Raw genomic sequence first — 21,276 nt, 5'->3', positions numbered from 1 at the left:
ATCATTTTTTGTGGGAATCACATGAAATCTCCATAAAGATCTTTTAACTCTGCATGCCCTTATTTGGGCAAAAATGATCAGAAATATGGCAGCTGGTAAAGGGTTTTAAAATAAATAAATCACATGAGACTCATTAAGGATAAACTAAATCCTGCAACAATAAACTATATCGGTTGTTATTACAATTTAATTTGTTAAATATTTAATATTAACTTTGTTTTTATAATGCGTGGATGATGATATTGGCATTCAGAGGCAAAAACATAAATCACGTTCACATAAAGTAGCATAAAAGTATCAGGAAATTACTCATTAATATTCATATATTCACAATGTTAAGAATTAAAGGCCCACTGAGGTACCTTTTTAAAATAACCAATAGTGTTTCATTTATGGCACAGCACAGTCCAGCAAAAACGTAGAGGGCGGGACACACTAGCATCTAAAGAGCATTTGATTGGATAGAAATATGAATTTGAAGTGTAGGGTGATGTCAGCGCACGTGCCAAGCTGTACGTTTTAAATGCTTATATCTTCTGTATCAGAATTTTGGACCATACCAGTTTATACTTAAGCTCAACATATTTATACTAAAAGAAATAAAGTTAAATTTTAAAGGGACACTCCACTTTAAAAAAAAGCTCATTTTCCAGCTTCCCTAGAGTTAAACATTAGATTTATACTGTTTTGGAATCCATTCAGCTGATCTCCTGGTCTGGCGCTAGCACTTTTAGTATAGCTTAGCATAATCCATTGAATCTGATTAGACCATTTGCATTGCGTCTAAAAAAATAACCAAAGAGTTTGGATATCGTTCCTATTTAAAACTTGACTCTTCTATACAGTAGTTACATCGTGTACTAAGACCGACAGAAAATTTAAATAATTACTCAGCAAAGAAAATTGCGATATTCTAGGCAGATATGGCTAGGAACTATACTCTTATTCTGGCGTAATAATCAAGGACTTTGCTGATGTAACATGGCTGCAGGAGGCGCATGATATTACGCAGCAGCCGAAAATAGTCCCCTTAGTAACTTACAATAGCAGGGAACTATTTTATCGTAATATCGTGCCTCCGGCAGCCATGTTACGACAGCAAAGTCCTTGATTATTACGCCAGAATGAGAGTATATCAAATCGGCCTAGAAAATTGCAACTTTTAATTTTCTGTAGGTCTTAGTACACGATGTTACTACAAAAGAGTCAAGTTTAAAATAGGAAAGATATCAAAACTCTTTGGTTATTTTTTAGCACGATGCCAATGGTCTAATCAGATTCAATGGATTGTGCTAAGCAAAAAAAGTTGAGTGTCCCTTTAATTTCATGGTGGCTTTAACAAACACACACATTGAGGCCTTTGAAGCACTGGATGTATTTTGTAAAACAATGTATAGTGTATAATACAGCCAACTGTCCACATTTTATATGATTTCAGTGAATACATGCCTTTATATATGAAGAGACATTTGTGTTTCATTGAGGAATGTTGCTGTTGGAGTGTGTATGTAAAGGTTTGAAGATTACGCAAACACTTGACTTAATGGAAATGACTCAACTTACAAAGCAAAACTATGCAAAACATGACTGCAATGATAGAAACAACAGCCTTTAAAAGAATGGTTTTGTTTACACAGGCCAAGTTCAAACATTTGATTTCAGATCTAAAATGTCCAAATATTATATATACGCCAAAATAATCTTTAAACAATGGAACAATAATACTAAACTATTTTGTATATTACAATTTCTGTTACACATATATCATTCATAAATGAATTTTTAAGTTGTGTTTATACAAAGCGGTGTACACCAATATCTACAATTTATCTGTAGACACGAGTTGTTGGTTATTTGTTATTGCAGCTTTTACAGAAAACGTTTGCTCCATCAGGGAAAAATCCGGCTCCGACCAGAGACACTGAACAGGAGGAGCACTTAAAACACGGCTGATGCCACTGGCGGTCCTCAAACGAAATGTACTTCCCTTCTCCAAAACCTATAGAAAGAGAAAGACAATGTCTTAATGTCTTAAACTTTATCCTTTATAAGTTTAGCGTTTTGTTCTTATTCTTTTTATTTATATACTTTTATTTTTGCACTACATACTTTGTTTTTATACTTTTATTTGCACTTTGTACGCAGCCCAGCTGCAAATGCTTTGGCAATACAAAGGCTACAGTTTGCGTCATGCCAATAAACCACACATGAATTGAAATTAAACAGATGTGTTTATATATCTGTTTATATATAGATTTCACAAGTTTTCAGCCCCTACCTAGAGTACTCTCCCCCATCACTTTAACTGGGATAGATTAAACTAGCTGAAAGTGAGGTTATGGGGTGGAGCAGGGATCCTGCAAAAACTATCATAGGACAGAGGTGAGGGACAGCTATTTAGGAACCTCTTCACACTGATTGGTTGAATCACCAAACTAGACAGACAGTCAGTCAGTCGCCAAACTAGACAGTCAGCCAGTCAGTCGCCAAACTAGACAGACAGCCAGTCAGTCGCCAAACTAGACAGACAGTCAGTCAGTCGCCAAACTAGACAGACAGTCAGTCAGTCGCCAAACTAGACAGTCAGTCAGTCACCAAACTAGACAGTCAGTCAGTCGCCAAACTAGACAGACAGTCAGTCAGTTGCCAAACTAGACAGACAGTCAGTCAGTTGCCAAACTAGACAGTCAGTCAGTCAGTTGCCAAACTAGACAGTCAGTCAGTCAGTTGCCAAACTAGACAGTCAGTCAGTCAGTTGCCAAACTAGAAAGTCAGTCAGTCAGTTGCCAAACTAGACAGTCAGTCAGTCAGTTGCCAAACTAGACAGTCATTCAGTCAGTCAGTCAGTCAGTCAGTCGCCAAACTAGACAGTCAGTCAGTCGCCAAACTAGACAGTCAGTCAGTCAGTCAGTCAGTCAGTCAGTCGCCAAACTAGACAGTCAGTCAGTCGCCAAACTAGACAGTCAGTCAGTCGCCAAACTAGACAGACAGTCAGTCAGTCGCCAAACTAGACAGACAGTCAGTCAGTTGCCAAACTAGACAGACAGTCAGTCAGTTGCCAAACTAGACAGACAGTCAGTCAGTTGCCAAACTAGACAGACAGTCAGTCAGTTGCCAAACTAGACAGTCAGTCAGTCAGTTGCCAAACTAGACAGACAGTCGGTTAGTTGCCAAACTAGACAGACAGTCGGTTAGTTGCCAAACTAGACAGACAGTCGGTTAGTTGCCAAACTAGACAGACAGTCGGTAAGTTGCCAAACTAGACAGACAGTCGGTTAGTTGCCAAACTAGACAGACAGTCAGTTGCCAAACTAGACAGACAGTCAGTTAGTTGCCAAACTAGACAGACAGTCAGTCAGTTAGTTGCCAAACTAAACAGTTGCTAAACTAGACAGTTAGTTGATAAACTAGACAGTTGGTTGATAAACTAGATGTCCAGTGTCTCTATTGGGTTAATAATCTTCATGCTCACTAACCTGTGATGGGTTTGTTGCAGGCGGTACATTTTTGGCCGTATAAGTTACTGAAGCACTTCACGCAGTATGGATCTTCTCCCTGTGTTGTGAACGGCTGACCGGCGAGCTGCGTCTTACAACCGGTGCACAGAAAACACTCCCTGTGCCATGGCTCATCTCTGTATTTAACCCCACCCTGATCTAAAATCTGTAACAGAGACCATTCAAAGGGTTTACAGTACATTAAAAAAAAATAAAAAATAATAATAATATAAATATATATGTATATGTATATGTATATGTATATGTATATGTATATGTATATGTATATGTATATATATATATATATATATATATATATATATATATATATATATATATATATATATATATATATATATATACATATATACATATATATATATATATGACTGCATTCTGATATTTGAAAAATATAAATTTTCATTTTAATAAAAATTTTAATATTGTAATTTTGCTGTTGTCAGCTGTATGATCCATAAAAGTTGCATTTATTTAGCAATGAATTTGGCAAAGAAATGCAACCACCACTGTTTCAAAGCTACAATCACTGTATTATATATATGTGTGACCCTGAACCACAAAACCATAAGGGTCAATTATTTTTTTAATCGTGACTTCTCTTCTGAGGGGCGCTAATTCTAAATATGCGTTTGGCTACATACATTGTGCACCCTCGAAAACAGAAGTCACCAGCCGCCACTGCTTATACGTAATAAATCAACACCTTCAATTAGCAAAAATGTATCAAATCTGTGAAATAAGTTTATTTATTATAAAGTTGCACCTTTTTGCAGTGAGCACAGCGCGGGGCGAACCGTCCCTCGTAACAGGGCACGCAGTAGTAATCGCCCTTATCCGGGATGAAGGCCTGAGGGCCGATGGGTTGCTCACAAGCGCAACAAACAAAACATTCCTCATGCCAGGCACATCCATCATACTCTAACCGCTTAGAGCCTGAGAGAGAAAAAGTTGTTTCATATTTATTCATTGCAGTGGACTTGAAAAGAAAGAATTTGTCATTTCATATCGCAACACTACGTCAAGTGAAATAAGTGAATGTGCTTCAACCTGTTCACCAGATTAAGTTTTAATCTCAAAACAGGTCTACCATGAACTTGTCTGATAAGCAGTTATGCATTTAAAGAGAATCAGGATAAGGTCTTTGTCACGACCGCATCTCAGCCTACGCAAATATGCACAACCTCACATTCGGCTGTGGATTTACAAACACCTCCTTGTGGGGAAAAGTGTATTTTCAATAAAAATGCAACAGTAATGGTTGGAATCTGGAATGCATGTGTTACAGATTAAACATACAGGTTTGGTGGGAAAAGTTACATTTGATCTTAGTATTATGACTTTTTGCTTTCACCGACGGGCGTGAAACTCGCCCAGAGGGGGACCGCGATGCCGGATCGGTTTTAAACAAACAAGAGAGGACAGAACTGCCACTTTCAGTTTGTAATTGTATCCGTCTGCAACATTCAGCATCTCTCATTTCTCTCTGCGAGTCAGGCGACGGAGTGTAATTATGGGTAACGTAACGCCCATGTGCTGGTGTCAGGCCCTGAGGCGTATTCGTGATCGTGGCCTTCGAGCTGAGCGTGTCTCTAATCACACCGTGACGTCTCCAGTGCCGCACCCTGACGCTCAATCAAAACTCATTAACTCGGTTTCTGTCTCAGTGAATAGGGTGAGAAAATCCCATTTCATCACACGTTTGAGCTTTTAGAGTTTCAGTGCATTTATTTGTGTAAATCTGGTAAAATCAGCTGCACCCTTGTGAAAATTAATCATAGTTTTACTATAGTTAAACCATGGTTACAGTAGTTAAACTGTGGTTACTATAAAATTAGCATGGTTGATGTCGAAAGTGTGTGCTCCTGACAAAACCAAGCAAAGATGTTGCTTCTGCTTTTTCCTTTTCAAAAAACATCATTTGGACATAATCATATTTTTGCCATCTGTCACAATTTTTATTTAGTACATGAAGTAAAGGGGTTAAAGGGATACTCCAGCCAAATATCAAAATTACCCCATGATTTACTCCAGGGCTCCAGACTAACTTTTTTTACTAGGAGCACAATGGTCCCCAACTGAAAATTTTAGGGGCGCAACCAAAAAATTTAGGGGCACACACCGTAAATCAACATGCTAACCAAATAATCACATTTCTACAAATTCCCACTGTATTACTAATAAATACTTTGATGTTAGATGCAGAAAGTACAATGTGCTGTTTCAAATTCAGTGTCACATCACAAAGAAAAGGTCAAATTTACTGGTCGCACATGTGCGACGATGTAAAATTCAGTGGCACAATCTCAAATTTTGGTGGCAAAATGCCCCCATTTGGTGTGGTCTGGATCCCTGTACTCACCAACAAGCAATCCGAGACAGGGATCAGGGAACAACTTCTGACTTTAAACCCCAAAGGTAATCCACACGGCTCCAATGGGTTAAAGGGGACATTATACAAGACTTTTTTAGATGTCAAATAAATCTTTGGTTTCCCCAGAGTACACATGTGACGTTCTAGCTTAAAATATCATATAGATAATTTATGATAGCATGTTAAAATTGCCACTTTGTGAGCAAAAATGTGTCCTTTTAAATGCAAATGAGTTGATCTCTGCACTAAATGGCAGTGATGTGGTTGGATAATGCAGATTAAGGGGCGGTATTATCCCCTTTTGACATCACAAGGGGAGTCAGATTTCTATGACCTATTTTTTCACATGCTTGCAGAGAATGGTTTACCAAAACTAAAGCCAACAATGCAAGTCTCAGCTGAGAACACAGGAAATCAAGCAAAGATCTCGCAATGTTTCTCGTGTCCAAACGTAAACAAACACGCAAATAACCGGCATAAAGTAATGTCATTAATACAATGGACTGCTTTTTTACATATCTGATGTCCATCTCACTTTGGACTTTTGGTTTTATCTTTCATCTGCTCACTTTCTGATATCGTTTCGTTTCACGTGGAAATCTACAGCGTGTGTGTGCGCGCGCGTTTGTCCTCGGGGCTTCCCCCACACAACAGGATTTCTGATTTGCGGAGCGGCCCCAACGTGCTTACGAGCAAATTCAGATGCTTTTAACGCAACGCGTACCACAGGAAAATCTGTTTAGATAATCGGTGTAACCACGAAGACAATCAGGACTTTACCTAGGATTGTGGTTAGGGGGAAAATCTGCCCGAATTCATCCGAATATCTTGTGGTGCGTACCCAGCTTAAGTTACTGGGTTGATCTTTTTCACATTTTCTAGGTTGACACAAGCACTGAGGACCCAATTATAGCACTTCAACATGGAAAAAGTCTGATTTTCATGATATGTTCCCTTTAATTAAGGTCTTCTGTGGGTAATTGATGCAATTTTGTAGGGATGCACCGATACCAATACTGCTATCGGGTATTGGCCTCGATACCACATTTTCTAAAGTACTCGTAGTTGTTAAAAGTCCCCCGATACCGGGAATCGATACCACGGTCTGAGAAATGTCTATGTTTGAGCGGCGTGTAAGGGGTTAATGCCTCTTGTGTTGTCCAAAGAGGCAGAGTTTACAACAAACTGGAAAACTAGTCCTTTGTTTTTTTGTTAAATTATATGACGAAAGCTGTTACCTGTAAATTTAAATCATGTTTTTTTATTAAGTACTCGGTATCGGTATCGGCAAGTACTGAAATGCAAGTACTCGTACTCGCACTCGTATTCCAAAAAAGTGGTATCGGTGCATCCCTACAATTTTGTAAGAAAAATATCCAGATTTTAGTTTTCAGCTTCCAGTAACGACATCATCTTGGGCTCACGCTACGGAAACAAGTAATTCTAGTTTATAAAGTTTAAAATATGGATTTTTTTTGAAAATCACATTGATTAGCCGCAAAAAGCCCTTCTTGTAAAGACACCATCTTGGACTCGATTCACACGAGTCACTGCGCAACGTACTCATGGGAACCAACGCTCACTACGGTAAAACTCTCTTGTGAATGGTCCAAGTGGTGATGTAGTACTCAAGACCGGTCTCGAGACCGATTTCTGCTTTCTCAGACTTGTTCCTTCAAAGACTCTGTCTTGACTCGGTTTTGGACCACAGTGGGAGGAGAAGGACTCGTAATTTCAGACAGAGTCCTCAAATCTAACAATAATAATAAAATGCAATGTTGACGTCGGGCATTATTTGAAAATGACATCCCATGGTGCAATGTAAAGATACTGCCATCAGAGCCGTTTATTATCTCTAGAAAAATAGGCAGAAGATGATGCATGTGGTAGGGATTTTTTTTTAATGATAGTAAAACCATATTAAGACGTTAAGACTGCTCCTCTAAACAATTCCCAATCTAGCTTAGTCTGTAGGCCTAACTGTTGATTATTAACTGGGGTGATATTAAATCATGAATATGAAAACTGACATGTTGACTATTTGAAACTGACTCGACTATTTGAAAACCAACGGACTCGGCCTCGACTCGCTCTCGACCATGTAAAGACTCTGTCTTGACTCGGACTCGGCATAGACGGTCTCGTCCCCATCACTATGTCCAAGAAGCCACCGTTACTGGAAGCTAGTTATTAACGTTTATAAAGTTTAAAATCAGGGTATTTTTCTTACAAAATCGCATGGATTACCCACAAAAGACCTTTATTAACTATGTGGATTACTTCTGTGAAGGATGCACTACAAAAAATGACTTTCTTACTTAGTATTTTTGTCTTGTTTTTAGTAGAAATATCTAAAAATTCTTAAATTAAGATGCTTTTTCTTGATGAGCAAAATTACCTTAGTAATTAAGGCTAGTTTAAAGACAAAAAATAGACAATCTAAGGGAATTCGTGCTTAAAATAAGCAAAAATAACTGAGAAAAAAAATTGTGAAACAAGATTTCTTTTTTCTTAAACACTTAATTCAAGTAAAATTTTCTCACCCCATTGGCAGATATTTTTGCTTGTTTTAAGCACAAATTCATTTAAATTGTATATTTTTTGTCTAAAAACTAGTATTATTTTCTTAGGTCATTTTGCTCATTAAGAAAATACATCTTGATTTAAGAATTTTTAGATATTTCTACTGAAAACAAGACAAAAATACTAAGTAAGAAAGTCATTTTTTGGGCTTCAAAGTCAGATGTTGTTCCCTAATCCCTTTTTTCTACCATAAGAAAGCTTGAAAAAGCAAGGACATTTGCTAAAATAACTGATAGATGATGAACATATGTACCTCGGATTGCTTGAGGTTGAGTAAATCATGGGTTATATTTGGCTGGAGGATCGCTTTAAATGTTCAAGGAAATCTGACTGCTAAAAACTGATACACTTAAACTGCACATCCTTGACATGCACCATACACTGCACCCTAATGCAACAACATCAACCCTAACCTGTCAATTTAGTGTACACTGTGCACTTCATGTGTATATTGTGTATTTCATGTGGTTATTGTGTGCATACTGTCTGTACCTGGCATCACATTTTTGTTGCAAGCCACACATTTTGAGGAAAACTCGCTGCAGTAACAGTCATTACACACGAGAGCATCGTCCTGACAGGTGAAAGACTCATCGGCCAGTGAACGTCCACACCGTGAACAGCAGAAACATTGTTCGTGATAATGTCGGTCTTCATAATACAACTCCTGAAAAGAGAAACACACACAAACACATCACATGACTGCAAACATGCGATATTACATATCAAGAAAACAACGTTTCACATAATTTGGAAACTATATGAGAACTTAGCAGTTCAGAAATAGATATATTTTTATTGAATTTAGCTTTTTAATCCTGTGAATGCGGTCGAGACAGACGGCCCTGGACCAATCGCTGGTACAAAGTGGTTAAAAGATTTGATGGAGTGTGGAGATTTTGTATTAGCCCGTTTTATTTTACAATATCTTTTTAAGATGCCAAATAAATCGTTGGTGTCCCCAGAGTACATATGGGAATTTTAGCTCAAAATACCATATAGACAATTTATTATAATGTTAAAATCACCACTTTGTAGGTGTGTGCAAAAATGTCCCGTTTTGGGTGTGTCCTTTAAAATGCAAATGAGCGGATGATGTGCAAACACTGATCGCAATGATGGTTGTTTGATGCAATTCAAATTCAATTGTGCTGTGAATTATTTTCCCTCTCTCTTTCTCTCTGCACTAAATGGCAGTGCTGTGGTTGTATAGTGCAGATTAAGGGGCGGTATTATTATAATAAGAGAAGAGCTCCTTATGACATCATAAGGAGAGCCAAATTTAATGACCTATTTTTTCACGTGCTTGTAGAGCAAAACTAAGTTACTGAGTTGATCTTTTTCACATTTTCTAGGTTGATAGAAGCACTTGGAACCCAATTATAGCACTTAAACATGGAAAAAGTCAGATTTTCATGCCATGGCCCCTTTAATTCACAGCTCCCTTAACAAACTGTGAATCTGAGCAAGAGAGACGATGCAAATCTTTTATTACTGCATCAGGGTCTCTTGAATAGAAATATTTTGCCACTTTGTCTGATTTCCCAGTTCAAGCTTCACATGTGACATAATAAATGACCGAACAAGCTACATCATCGCATTCACTGCCTGACGGAGGAAAAGAAAGAGAAATACAGAGACTGTTATGTAGTGTGGATTTCTCCCAATGGATCTATAAATCAGCGGGTGAGCGGCGCTCTTGTGGCGTCCCCGCAGCCTGCTCTGTTTTGATTGGCTGTCTGATTCATGGCTCTGTTATGCGTGACAATTACCAGCTGTGATACTGGACATCTATGATGAATGATGCATGTGTGTGATGATTTATTTGTGTATTCCTGGATGATAAATAATGAATTTGTTTCATAAACACACCATAAATATAGGGGACTTAATTTTTGCAGTGTGAAATCACATGCATCCATGCCAACATACTGTGGTGGTACCATGGTACGGCAATATGCAACATCATCTTGTAAGGACCATTTCCATGTAAGATGGAAAGGCATGTCTAGTTTAATACGACACTGGATGCATATCATCATAATTCACAAAATGTCCGATAGTCAAAGAAAAGTATATACCATTTTATTAGATTATAATGTATTTATACCATATTATATTATTCTATATACAATACATTTAACTATTTTCCAGTTTGTTTTCTTTGTCTTTCATGTAAGGCTGCTTTAAAAAAAAAAAACGCTACATAAATACATTTGACTCAACTTGACAACATACATTATTGTATATATAAAAGTTTAAAAACAAAAGCTTACATGTGCATTGTGTCCGATGAGCTCCTTACACTCATGGCAGGTGTTTGCATACAGGCGGTCGTAACAGGGAACACAGTGGGGAACGTCAGTCACCTGGATGTATTTTTTGCCATACAGAGACTCTTTACAGCTCTCACAATCAAATGACTCCGACATGATGCTTCAATCCTGGTCCTACAGCACAGTTCAGACCTAAAGGTTAAATGCATAAAAACAAGATTTAGATGACGTTTCTTGGGTTAATGAACAAAAAACTTTTCCCATTAGACGGAATGGAAGGGATTATTTATAAAGTCTTATGTCTTAATTTGGTAAATCTTTCCACAGCACAGCAGGCCCAAAAGTTTTAAATTAAACAACCGAAGTGACTTAAATACTTATGTGTCTCTTGTGCATGAGATAGAGAGAGAGAGAGCGCATGAGTGAGTGAGCAAAATGATACACTAGGGATCTTAGTCTATTTCATTGTCTCTGATTAAACGGATAAGATTCCAGTGGGAACCAAGTGGTCACATGATATGCGTGTTAAAAATCTATGATTACGACCGTCGTCCTCAGTGTGTGTACAGTATGTGTGTATTGCATAGAGCGTGAGAATAAGCATATTCCCACACTGAACATCATCTTCTTTGCATCTGCAACAGCCAATCAGAGTCATTCTTAGACTTTAAATAATAAAGCTCAGACTTTTCTTGAACTAAAATGACATTTGTGACCACAAAATCAGTCAAAGTGGCGTGTAGTCGCATAAGTTGCAACTTCTTATCTTGCACTAGCCGTGTGACGTGCCAGCACGACCTCACGTAATGCGTCATGACGTATGGAGAGTGTGGAGAAAGAGGACCGTTCGATGTTGTTGTATATGAAATGATACTAATTAATGTCTTTGTGTCAGTTTATTGTTTAAAATGGTCTGCAAGTGTGCATTTCACATATGTAACGCGTGACCTTTCAACGTCATTACGCAATACGTAAGGTCGCGCTGGCGCATCACATGGCTTGTGCAAGATGAGAAGTTATGCTTTAAAAGTGCAAATTGTTTTTTTTTCTTGCCAAATATAACTCGTTTTGCTAGATAAGACTCTTATTCCTTGTTTGGGATTGATTAGAGCCATTTAAAGCTGTGTGAAACTGCTATTTAAACTGTAAACTGTCCAATAAAGTCTATTCAATTGAGAAAAACCCTGGAATGTTTTCCTTAAAGGGATAGTTCGGCCAAAAATGATATTAAACCCATGATTTACTCACCCCCAATCTGTCCGAGTTGCATATGTCCATCGTTTTTCAGACAAACACATTTTCGGATATTTTAGAAAATGTTTTAGATCTTTCAGTTGATTAAATGTAATGTTACGGGGTCCACAACCTTCAAAAAAAGTGCGTCCATCCTTCACAAATTAAATCCAAACGGCTCCAGGATGATAAACAAAGGTCTTCTGAGGGTAATCTGCCCGGTGTTGTTGTAGAAATATCCATATTTAAAACTTTATTAACGTAAATAACTAGCTTCCGGTAGCGCCGCCATCTTAGTCACGTCCGCATTCAGGATAAGAGCTTACGCAGCCTACGGAGGCTACTCTGCTGCTGCTCTGTGCCCCCGCCCTCCGAATTTGTCATACGTCACTAAGAAATGTGCGTACACTACGCTAATACTCTCTCCTGAATACAGAGGAGTCTAAGATGGCGGCGCTACCAGAAGGTAGTTATTTTCGTTAATAAAGTTTTAAATATGGATATTTCTACAACAACACCGCGCGGATTACCCTCAGAAGACCTTTGTTTATCATCCTGGAGCCGTTTGGATTTAATTTGTGAAGGATGGACGCACTTTTTTTGGACTTGAAGGTCGTGGACCCCGTAACATTACATTTAATCAACTGAAAGATCTAAAATATTTTTTTAAATGTCTGACAAACGAAGGACATATGCAACTCGGACAACTTGGGGGTGAGTAAATCATGGGTTTAAAGGTGCTCTAAGCGAATTGAAGCGTTTTAGACCATAAAACATTTTTTGTTACATACCGGAAACATCTCCTCACTATCTGCTTGCTGCCTGTCCGCTGATCAAACTGTAAAAAAAACGCGATCTCTGTAGACAGCCCAGGCTTCACAAACGGCAATATCAACAAATGGCCAAACCTAGCAGCACAAAACGAAACAAAGTATTCCAGCCAATAAACGACAAGAAGGATTTGGGGGTGGGGGTTGGGCGCGTTCATGAAAGCACGGAAGGGAGGGGGAGGGGGAGGAGTTAGCTACGCTCTGTCTGTTTGAAAACAGTTCAAACATCAACAGGAAGTGACGTCGCACATTATTCGCTTAGAGCGCCTTTAATATCGTTTTTGGCCGAACTATCCCTTTAAAAAAAAACTTAAATTCTTCTCGACTGAACAAAGAAAGACATCAACATTTATATGGCATGCGGGTGAGTAGATTATGGGGATTTGTTTATTAAGAAAGTGGACTAATCCTTTAAAGGTGCAGTGTGCAAATTTTAGTGGCATCTAGTGGTGAGGTTGCAAATTGCAACCAACAACTCAATTGGCAGCTCACCCTTCGCTTTTGAAATGCATAGAAAAGCTACGGTAGCCGCCACAGGACAAACATATCACCGTTGAAGATAACTTAGTAAAAAAGTTTGCCTGTTAAAAGCTTCTGTAAAAAACATGGCGGCACAAAATGGCGACTTCCATGTAAGGGGACCCTCTGTGTATGTAGATAAGAATGTCTCATTCTAAGGTAATAAAAACATAACGGTTCATTATGAAATGTCTTTATACACCCCTGATAATATAGTCTTGTATATTATTTAGCATTTCTGTCAAGAGATCCTTTGAAAAATTACACACTGCACCTTTAACTCAATATAAACAAGTGCAATGGTTACCTCCTCAAGCAAAAGCGACTTTGTTAACGAATTGTGTAACAAAAACTTAAAACTTGATAACTTGACTTTCTCTTCCTTATGTAGGCATATAGTATTAACCTATGTGTCACAAAGAATTTCTCAGATCCCACACCAACTTTCTTTGGGAACATTTATATGGAATTCAACCCCCAATGTCCCGTAAATGTTGCATTGAAGAGGCTGAAGTATGTGTGTAAAACCCTTTGAATAAAAGAGCTGTGTGACACACAAGTCCTCAGAGGAACACTGCTGAACAATGACACAAAAATGCAAACTTATGGGAGAGTTGTTTGTCCCGACTGCCTATTTTTTCCCACTTTCTTCCATCCTTGTTTGTATATAAAGAACAGGCTGTTCGGGACTAAAAGTCTGATTCTAGAACATACTGTAACCCCACTTTAAAACACACCACTGTCACGAAACATCAATAACTTCACTTCTCACCTCCCATAATGATAGCATTAACTGAAATCAAATGAAACCTTTAAAAAACACACTCAGATCTTTCATTGGACGAGTGATGAGAGGTCGAGTGAGGCCTCATCAGGACTTGAGATAATTATTGGTTTCCATGTAGCATGTCGTCTTTAACATTTGACTAACAAATGACTAACTGATGCTAAATGTTGACATAATCTTTCAGCTGTCCGTCATGACTACAATAAAGAAGCATAACTGCATGTCTTTTTACAACATGTTTGTTTGTTTTATCTGGGTTCAATGTACTACACAAATCTTACGGTCACAACGCAGAACTTCCTCTCTGGTATGCGATGTCATTGTGTCCTATTCATTCGCTCTTGCTGACAAATTCTCAAGAAATGTACAGAAGAGTGATGTGTAGGTATTGTGAAATGTATACATAGTTCGACAGAAACATGTTAAAAGTCTGGGAATGTTTCCACAGTTCTCAGATCAGAGATGACACATACAGTACAAGGTTACACCAACATACCAGAGTCTGTATGTATGTTTGTGTTTATAGTCATGACTTTATGAGAACTTTAGTCATGCATTTCTTTACACCACAATATCATTGAGAAGATAAGATACTTTCTAAGGAGTTTAATAAGGACCAAGACGTTTTTAGACGGTTAATTTGCTACGTTATGAAGTGACCACAGCTTCCTGAACTGTTAACATGTTTTGCTTTTCAAACCCCTTGACATTTTATTGAATGTCACTCCATTTGGCAGGACTGTAAAACTTAAGCTTTAACTCCATTAAAGGCGGGGTGCATGATTTTTGAAAAACACTTTGGAAAAGGGAGTCACACTTGTAGCCAATCAGCAGTAAGGGGCGTGTCTACCATCCGACATCATTGCCTGGGTTGCGTATTTGTATACCTATCAAAAAAAGGTCTAGATTCTATTGGGGTAGGGGCGTGTTTGTTTAGGTAAATTAGAGATCATGCACCCTGCCTTTAAACTACAAAGGTCTTGAGTTTTTAACAAATTCATCCTTCTGTCCAACTATATATTTCAGTGACATTTTTAAGGCCCCATCCCTAAAGAATGTATTCTTAGTATTGTAACATACAAACATAATCTTTACGTAAGCCGGGCATTTAAAACTACGTGATGACTTTTATAACATATAATCACATAAATTCCACAGCGTTCTCATATCTTTAAACATGACTCCACAATGTGCAAACAGATGCATGTTTTGCATAACAAGGAATGTTTTATATTCACAAACACAACAAATTTTTTCATCAACACAATCCTTAATACAGTAAGACCCTAAAGTTTCCATAACCTACAACACCTAATTTACACAGACCCCATGCAATCCCAAAACCAGGAAGGGCGTCTATGTTCTGGTTCCACCTCATATATTCCACAAGCCGCAGGTTTTTGAAGAAATATGCTGCTAAATGATGTGTAAAACCCAACCCTTGAACAAAACTTTCTTTCAATGTGCTTTCCACAGGTACTGACTGAGGTCAAGCTTATTTAAGGCAACTGTAAGACTTAAACTCAAATGAAAGCAGCTGTTTAATTGTTTGTTCTGTTTTTGTGTATTTGTCCCCTGAGACTTATATAATACTGAATTTATTACTACTACACCCGCAGGCCAAACACAACATTACGACATTTTTATGTTGCATTCTAAGTTAATCTTTTCATGTTTACTGAAGTGCCGTTTTGAATTAATCCCAGATTTGTGGCAGAAATAGATACATAAAAAACAATAAAGCATCCTGCATTTGTCTGTAAAGTCTCACTAAAGTGAATGGTGCAAAACTTTGATTAAAGTCTTTTTTTACTGTTTTCTAAATAAAGGGGCAGGAATTAGAATAGTCCTAGACTAAAATAAATTTAAGAGCGGTCCAAACTGAAAAGTTCTTAGCAACTGGAAACACTCATAAAGTTTTGATGTATTTACAAAATATCTTCATAATCTTTACTTAATTTCCTAATGATTTTTGGCATAAAAGAAAAATCTATAAATTTTGACCCATACAAAGTTTTGTTGGCTATTTCTACAAATATACCTGTGTGACTTATGCCTGGTTTTGCGGTCCAGGGTCACAATTATGGGTTAAGATCTTGGAGTTTGTTTACTCTTAAGAACAAAGACTCTTCATGGCATTTTACATTTTTGATCCAGTCACAGTCTTCATGAGCTGGCTTATAAACATATTTATAAGGCAGGCATGTTTAATTGCTCCTCAAACTTCATAAAAAACAGACACATTTCTCTTATACCCAAAATGGGTTTACACAACTAAACCTGATCCAAGACAAAACATTTGTGTGATAACGCAACCATCTGCTAAATGTAATGGATGTATGATTCACATGTGGAGTATATTAAATGTCAGTTCAACAAGTTTTTGTTGTAAAAAAGCCAAAGATATGTTTCAACATTACAGACAGATCTCAAATGCATATAAACAAATGAACCATGTACTGCAAATTTGTAGTTTTTGGCAAGACAAAACTTTAACTCACCATTATTATTTGTTGGGGACAATATTCATACTCAGATTTGCTATTATTTAAGCAACCAATAGCATTAGCATACTATTAAATAGATAAAACACACACACAGCGGTTGTGCTGGTCAATTATGGGCAAAATCATAATTATGATTATTTTGCTAAAAATTATGATCATGATTTTTTAACATGATTACTCAGAAGCATGCACGTATTTTACCTTTTTATCTAGTAAGCGTTAAAATAGGCTACATGTGTCTAACCAGTGGTGCCTTTGAAGTGCCTTACAAACACATCGGTCAGGAAGCACGCAATTTATATTTTAATTGCACAATAATTGTTTCACCTCGATTATCCTGTTTTTGTAATTGTTCAAATTAAAAATTTAAATTGATAATCAAACATGATTAATTGCACAGCCCTAACTCTTGACTTTGGCTGGCAAGAAACTGCCTAGCACTTATTCAAAACACTTTTGCTTCATGGAGGATTTTGTTCAGAAATTGTTAAATTCTAGTTTACAACATTAAAACCTGGTTTTAGTCGGAGCCACTGGTGTAGTGGGCAGTCCTCTGACACATAGTTCATGTGCTTTCGGCGACCTGCGTTTGAATCCCCTTGGCAAGTTCTTCCCTCTCCACCCAGTACTTTCCTGTCTCTCCTCCCTGTAGTGTCAATTAAAGGTGAAAAATGCCCCCCAAAAATGATTGGTTGTAGCCATGTCTTACTAAAAACTAAAATGACAAAACACAGCACTTTGGACCCAGAATATTTCTGTAAAACTGGCAGAGACGCTTCGGTGTGAATATTAACACGTCCTGTAAATGTTCTGGGATCGCTCACGTAAAAAGAACCAAGTAACATTGCCATAACATTCAAGAAAAGCATTTTGCATGAACAAGACAAAAACATGTCATAAGGTGCGTGCCGGTAGTGAGGACGCACGTGTCATTGCAACAAGAAGTTGTGGTTCAGCTCTTTGACACAGGGATTTAAATGCAGATCAACATTCACTACGAGAAATATAAGCAAACTGGACTGAAGTGTGAAGTGTTCTGACAGCATCACAAAACTAAAATGCACAAGCGTGGTTTCTCAAGAGAGAAATCACAGATAATAAGCAAACTTTAGACGCTGTGGAAAAAATCTACCAAGTGCAGGACTTTAAATATGTCACATGTCTTTACGGGATCTTTACGGTGTGTGTGTGAATGCACGCACAGACTCCAGAAAATCATTGTGAATAAACCAAAAAGCAAACTATCCCGGACGCATTTTTGTGTGTTTTCCGTAATCTCTGTGTAAAAAGAGAATTTGTCATCGTTTTTCTGTATCACATAGCAATCATAGGGTCACATGGAGTGGCGGAGTTGAGATCTCATACTAATCTAATGTAATTTTACTGAAACTATTTATATGACCTCAAACAGGGTTGTGCCCACAATGCGTGAGGGGGTCACACTGCGTATCTATAGGCCTGGTGTTCTGGACTGGCATTGCTCCAGCTATTGTCCAAGTCCCACCCTCTGTGCCCTGTACCACCCTGTGGAAATGTCATTGTGGTCAGAGCCATGGCAGAGAAGAATGAGATGGTTTAAAAAAGGGCAAACAAATGCATTTTTCTGCTTAAAAATGGCGCATTCCATTCTCTAGGAAAAGAAATGGAAAAAACAGATACATTTGTTAGAAGACCCACATTTCTGCCAGTTACATATTAGGAAAGACTGCTTTCAGCAAGCCCGTGTTGAGCAGACCATCAAAAATATGATGTGGTCACAGCAAGCCAACCTCTATTTACACATCTATACAGACCTCATAACCATGTGTTTGCTGAATGTGAATGGAAACTATCCCACTAGTGCCAAATTTGCTGTATGTCTGGAAATCGCTGGTGTGACATCATGCACTTAAATGGTGGAAAATGCAAGCCGTGTGAGTATGGACACCACGGCTGCTCTGCCGTTAAATAATAAGTACTAATGTTAGTACATGACTTTTACAAGCCTGTCTTATAAACAGCCTTCATGTTTGGCGCCGTCTCTTAAAGGTTCCCCGACTATACAAATGTAAAAAACAAAACATGCATATCAAGCTTTAAAGAAAAACACGTTGTTGGTTGCATGACATGAAATGGTTGCAAAGCATTTTTTTAATCATGCTCTCTGCTTGACCCTTAGGAAAATTAACCATTTGTTTTATTTGCATGTTTTTGGGAGGGATTTCCATTTGTATTAACATAGTTTCCCTACAAATATTATGATGCCACAATCTATCCATCTCTAAAACCCTAATATAACCAAATGCCTTTCACAGAGAAGTCAAAGTTTGTGACTCTGTATTTAGCACCCTTCAGGAGATTTTCTGCGTGAAGAGTATCTTTAAAAGCTAATTCAAGGATTTGTTTAACCAAATATTTGAATTTTGTCAGTTTTAACACTTTAACAGCTCAGGCATTCTGCCAATCTTTTCAAAAAATGTTTAAGGGGGGTTACCTCTTGTTAAATGGCTTTACACCTTTAGCACATTTATTGAGTTTCATTAGTTTATGAAGGATTTGGTTCCATTTGGAAAATCTCTCCAAATCCCAGCTGAGGTGGCACGAATGATGCTAAACTCATCTGGGAACCATCTGAAAACTCGGACTAAATAAATCATACAGACTGCCCACTAAACATCACTTCTCAAATTTATGTGGCACTTAAACCAGCAATGTGTGCTGTAGTTTAACATCGAATACATCAAACACTAACATTTCTGAAATCCTTTGAGGGTTGCCACACAAAGAAATGTCATGATCAATCACCTTGATCAAGACACCAAACAAAGACACCTGACAAAAAGCCAATCAAATATGAGATCTGTGAAGAAGTAAATACAATCATTTTAATCAATTTTATCTATTCGTTTTGTAAAACGTGTCTTAGGAGGAAAGCATGGTAAAAGTTTTAATTTGGATGCTTGTGGAAAAACTCTCTGTGCTAAAGGAAACTATTAGATTTATTTAGTTTTTCATGCTGGCTTTGTCCCTAAGCTCCTTTGCCTATGCACCACAAACACACAGACTCCAATGTAACTATCATTGTTTGATACAAAACCTAAACTGCAATATCTGAGCCATTTCCCAAATGATTGTCTGTAGCGGAAACAAGCATGGCTGCTTGAACAATAGACAATTTATAATCCATAAATACATCAAACACACCAAACACATCACAGGATTTCCACTGCAACTGATAAAGCAGAAACAATAGACTTCCTAAAGTTACTGGGAAGGAGAAAAAGCCTCTTAAACAGACAAACATCACTCAGACACATGTCAGTCATGATGACAAACCTGTGTTTGACATTTAAAAAGCATGAAGACTACACCTGCACAGGGAAGATGCAGCGTTTTGAGAAACAAGAAACCAGTTTTCCCGCTTGTTCCTTTTACAAATGTTAAACAGAATGAGTCTTAAGGTGTATCTATAGATAGTTTTTACAGTAAGTTTAGGTCTTACCAGGGATTTGTAGGTCCAGCTGATGTGCCTCGTCTGATGCGCGTATCGGACTGCCGACACACACGCGCGTTACTGCAAGGCAGGCTCGCTCAAACCACGCCCACATTTGGTGTAGCCTACCATCTCATGCAAACTTTAAACAACTCTATTTGTGCATACCGGTAGCTTATAAAAAACGTCATCCAAAGACTACAACGTGGCTATATAAAATGACATTCAGAGTGACGTTTAATTATTTTAATGACAAAAAAAAACAAATGATCATAAAACATGTCCCTACATGTGATTGGTGCACTCAATAAATTACTTGGATGGTTGCGTTCAATTGCATCATTGAGGTTAAATACTATGCGCAAAATTGATACCTGAGAACAATAAACAGTCAGGATAATGAAACTAAAAGGCTTTAGCTATTACTAAGAACTACTTTACATTCTTGACGTATTACAGACAATGCTATTTCGTTAGCGCCCGTGACATCTCCATCTCGTGACCCTTTACCTGAGGTAACCAGTTTGAAGCAATTCTTGCTTTATCTAACTTATACGATGGAGGATAAGGGCCAAGCTAAAATAAAAAAAATAAAACCATCTCGAGATTAAAGTCATTAAAATGTGAAAATAAAGTCATTATTTAACGAGAAAAAAAGTCAGAATAAATATAATTTCGAGAATAAAGTCGTTATTTAACGAGAATAAAGTCGTTATATAACGAAAAAAAGTCGTAAAATTTCGCGAATTAAGTCCATTCAGTTTAGGCCTATGCTTTACGTTGTTTACTGCATTAAGACAGTGATATAAATACACTAAATTCACTACACACTATAATATATTATTAATATATCAACAAAACATCAACATTGAATTCACAGTAATATTCAGCCAACATTTTATTGATAAAACATTCTGTGTACAGGCAAGCAGAAGATAATTTACATTCCCTGTCTACAAATAGTCAGTTAACATGAGAAACTTTATTTCATATGACTTATTTTAACATAGTTTTACAAAACTTAAAATGGGTGATTTTGAAACACTGCTTCATGAAGCACTGAAACCATAGACTGTAAAAAAATGATGGACGATGCAACGTCCATTCTAATGAACATTTTACGCAATAACATCAGTTTGAAACCAGGGCATGCGCAGACGGAGCCGCGGTATCAAACTTA

The 21,276-nt window shown here is 37.6% G+C and overlaps 1 protein-coding gene across 1 annotated transcript; it reads right to left on the bottom strand.

Moving 5' to 3' along the window:
- Window positions 1-1,356: 1,356 nt before the first annotated feature.
- Window positions 1,357-20,200, bottom strand: fhl3b (four and a half LIM domains 3b). Its single transcript, XM_065285147.1, has 6 exons — window positions 20,106-20,200; window positions 10,749-10,940; window positions 8,965-9,139; window positions 4,282-4,451; window positions 3,477-3,663; window positions 1,357-1,999 (listed from the first exon to the last, which is right to left on the bottom strand). The coding sequence occupies exons 2-6, from the start codon at window positions 10,902-10,904 to the stop codon at window positions 1,851-1,853; spliced, it is 837 nt and encodes a 278-aa protein (XP_065141219.1). The 5' UTR covers window positions 10,905-10,940; window positions 20,106-20,200; the 3' UTR covers window positions 1,357-1,850.
- Window positions 20,201-21,276: the final 1,076 nt, after the last annotated feature.

The sequence above is a fragment of the Paramisgurnus dabryanus genome, chromosome 19 (assembly GCF_030506205.2).
Source record: "Paramisgurnus dabryanus chromosome 19, PD_genome_1.1, whole genome shotgun sequence".
Lineage (NCBI taxonomy): Eukaryota > Metazoa > Chordata > Actinopteri > Cypriniformes > Cobitidae > Paramisgurnus > Paramisgurnus dabryanus.
Note: the sequence above shows the minus strand (reverse complement) of the source record. Positions and strands in the feature narration are given on the sequence as shown.

Bases quoted from the DNA above. Each gene is read 5' to 3' on its own strand.
- fhl3b (XM_065285147.1), bottom strand. From the start codon at position 10,904: ATGTCGGAGTCATTTGATTGTGAGAGCTGTAAAGAGTCTCTGTATGGC. The intron at 4,452-8,964 runs GTACAGACAGTA...TTTCTCTCTCAG, and splicing joins CAACAAAAATGTGATGCCAG to GCTCTAAGCGGTTAGAGTAT. The intron at 2,000-3,476 runs GTTAGTGAGCAT...CTCTTTCTATAG, and splicing joins CTGCAACAAACCCATCACAG to GTTTTGGAGAAGGGAAGTAC.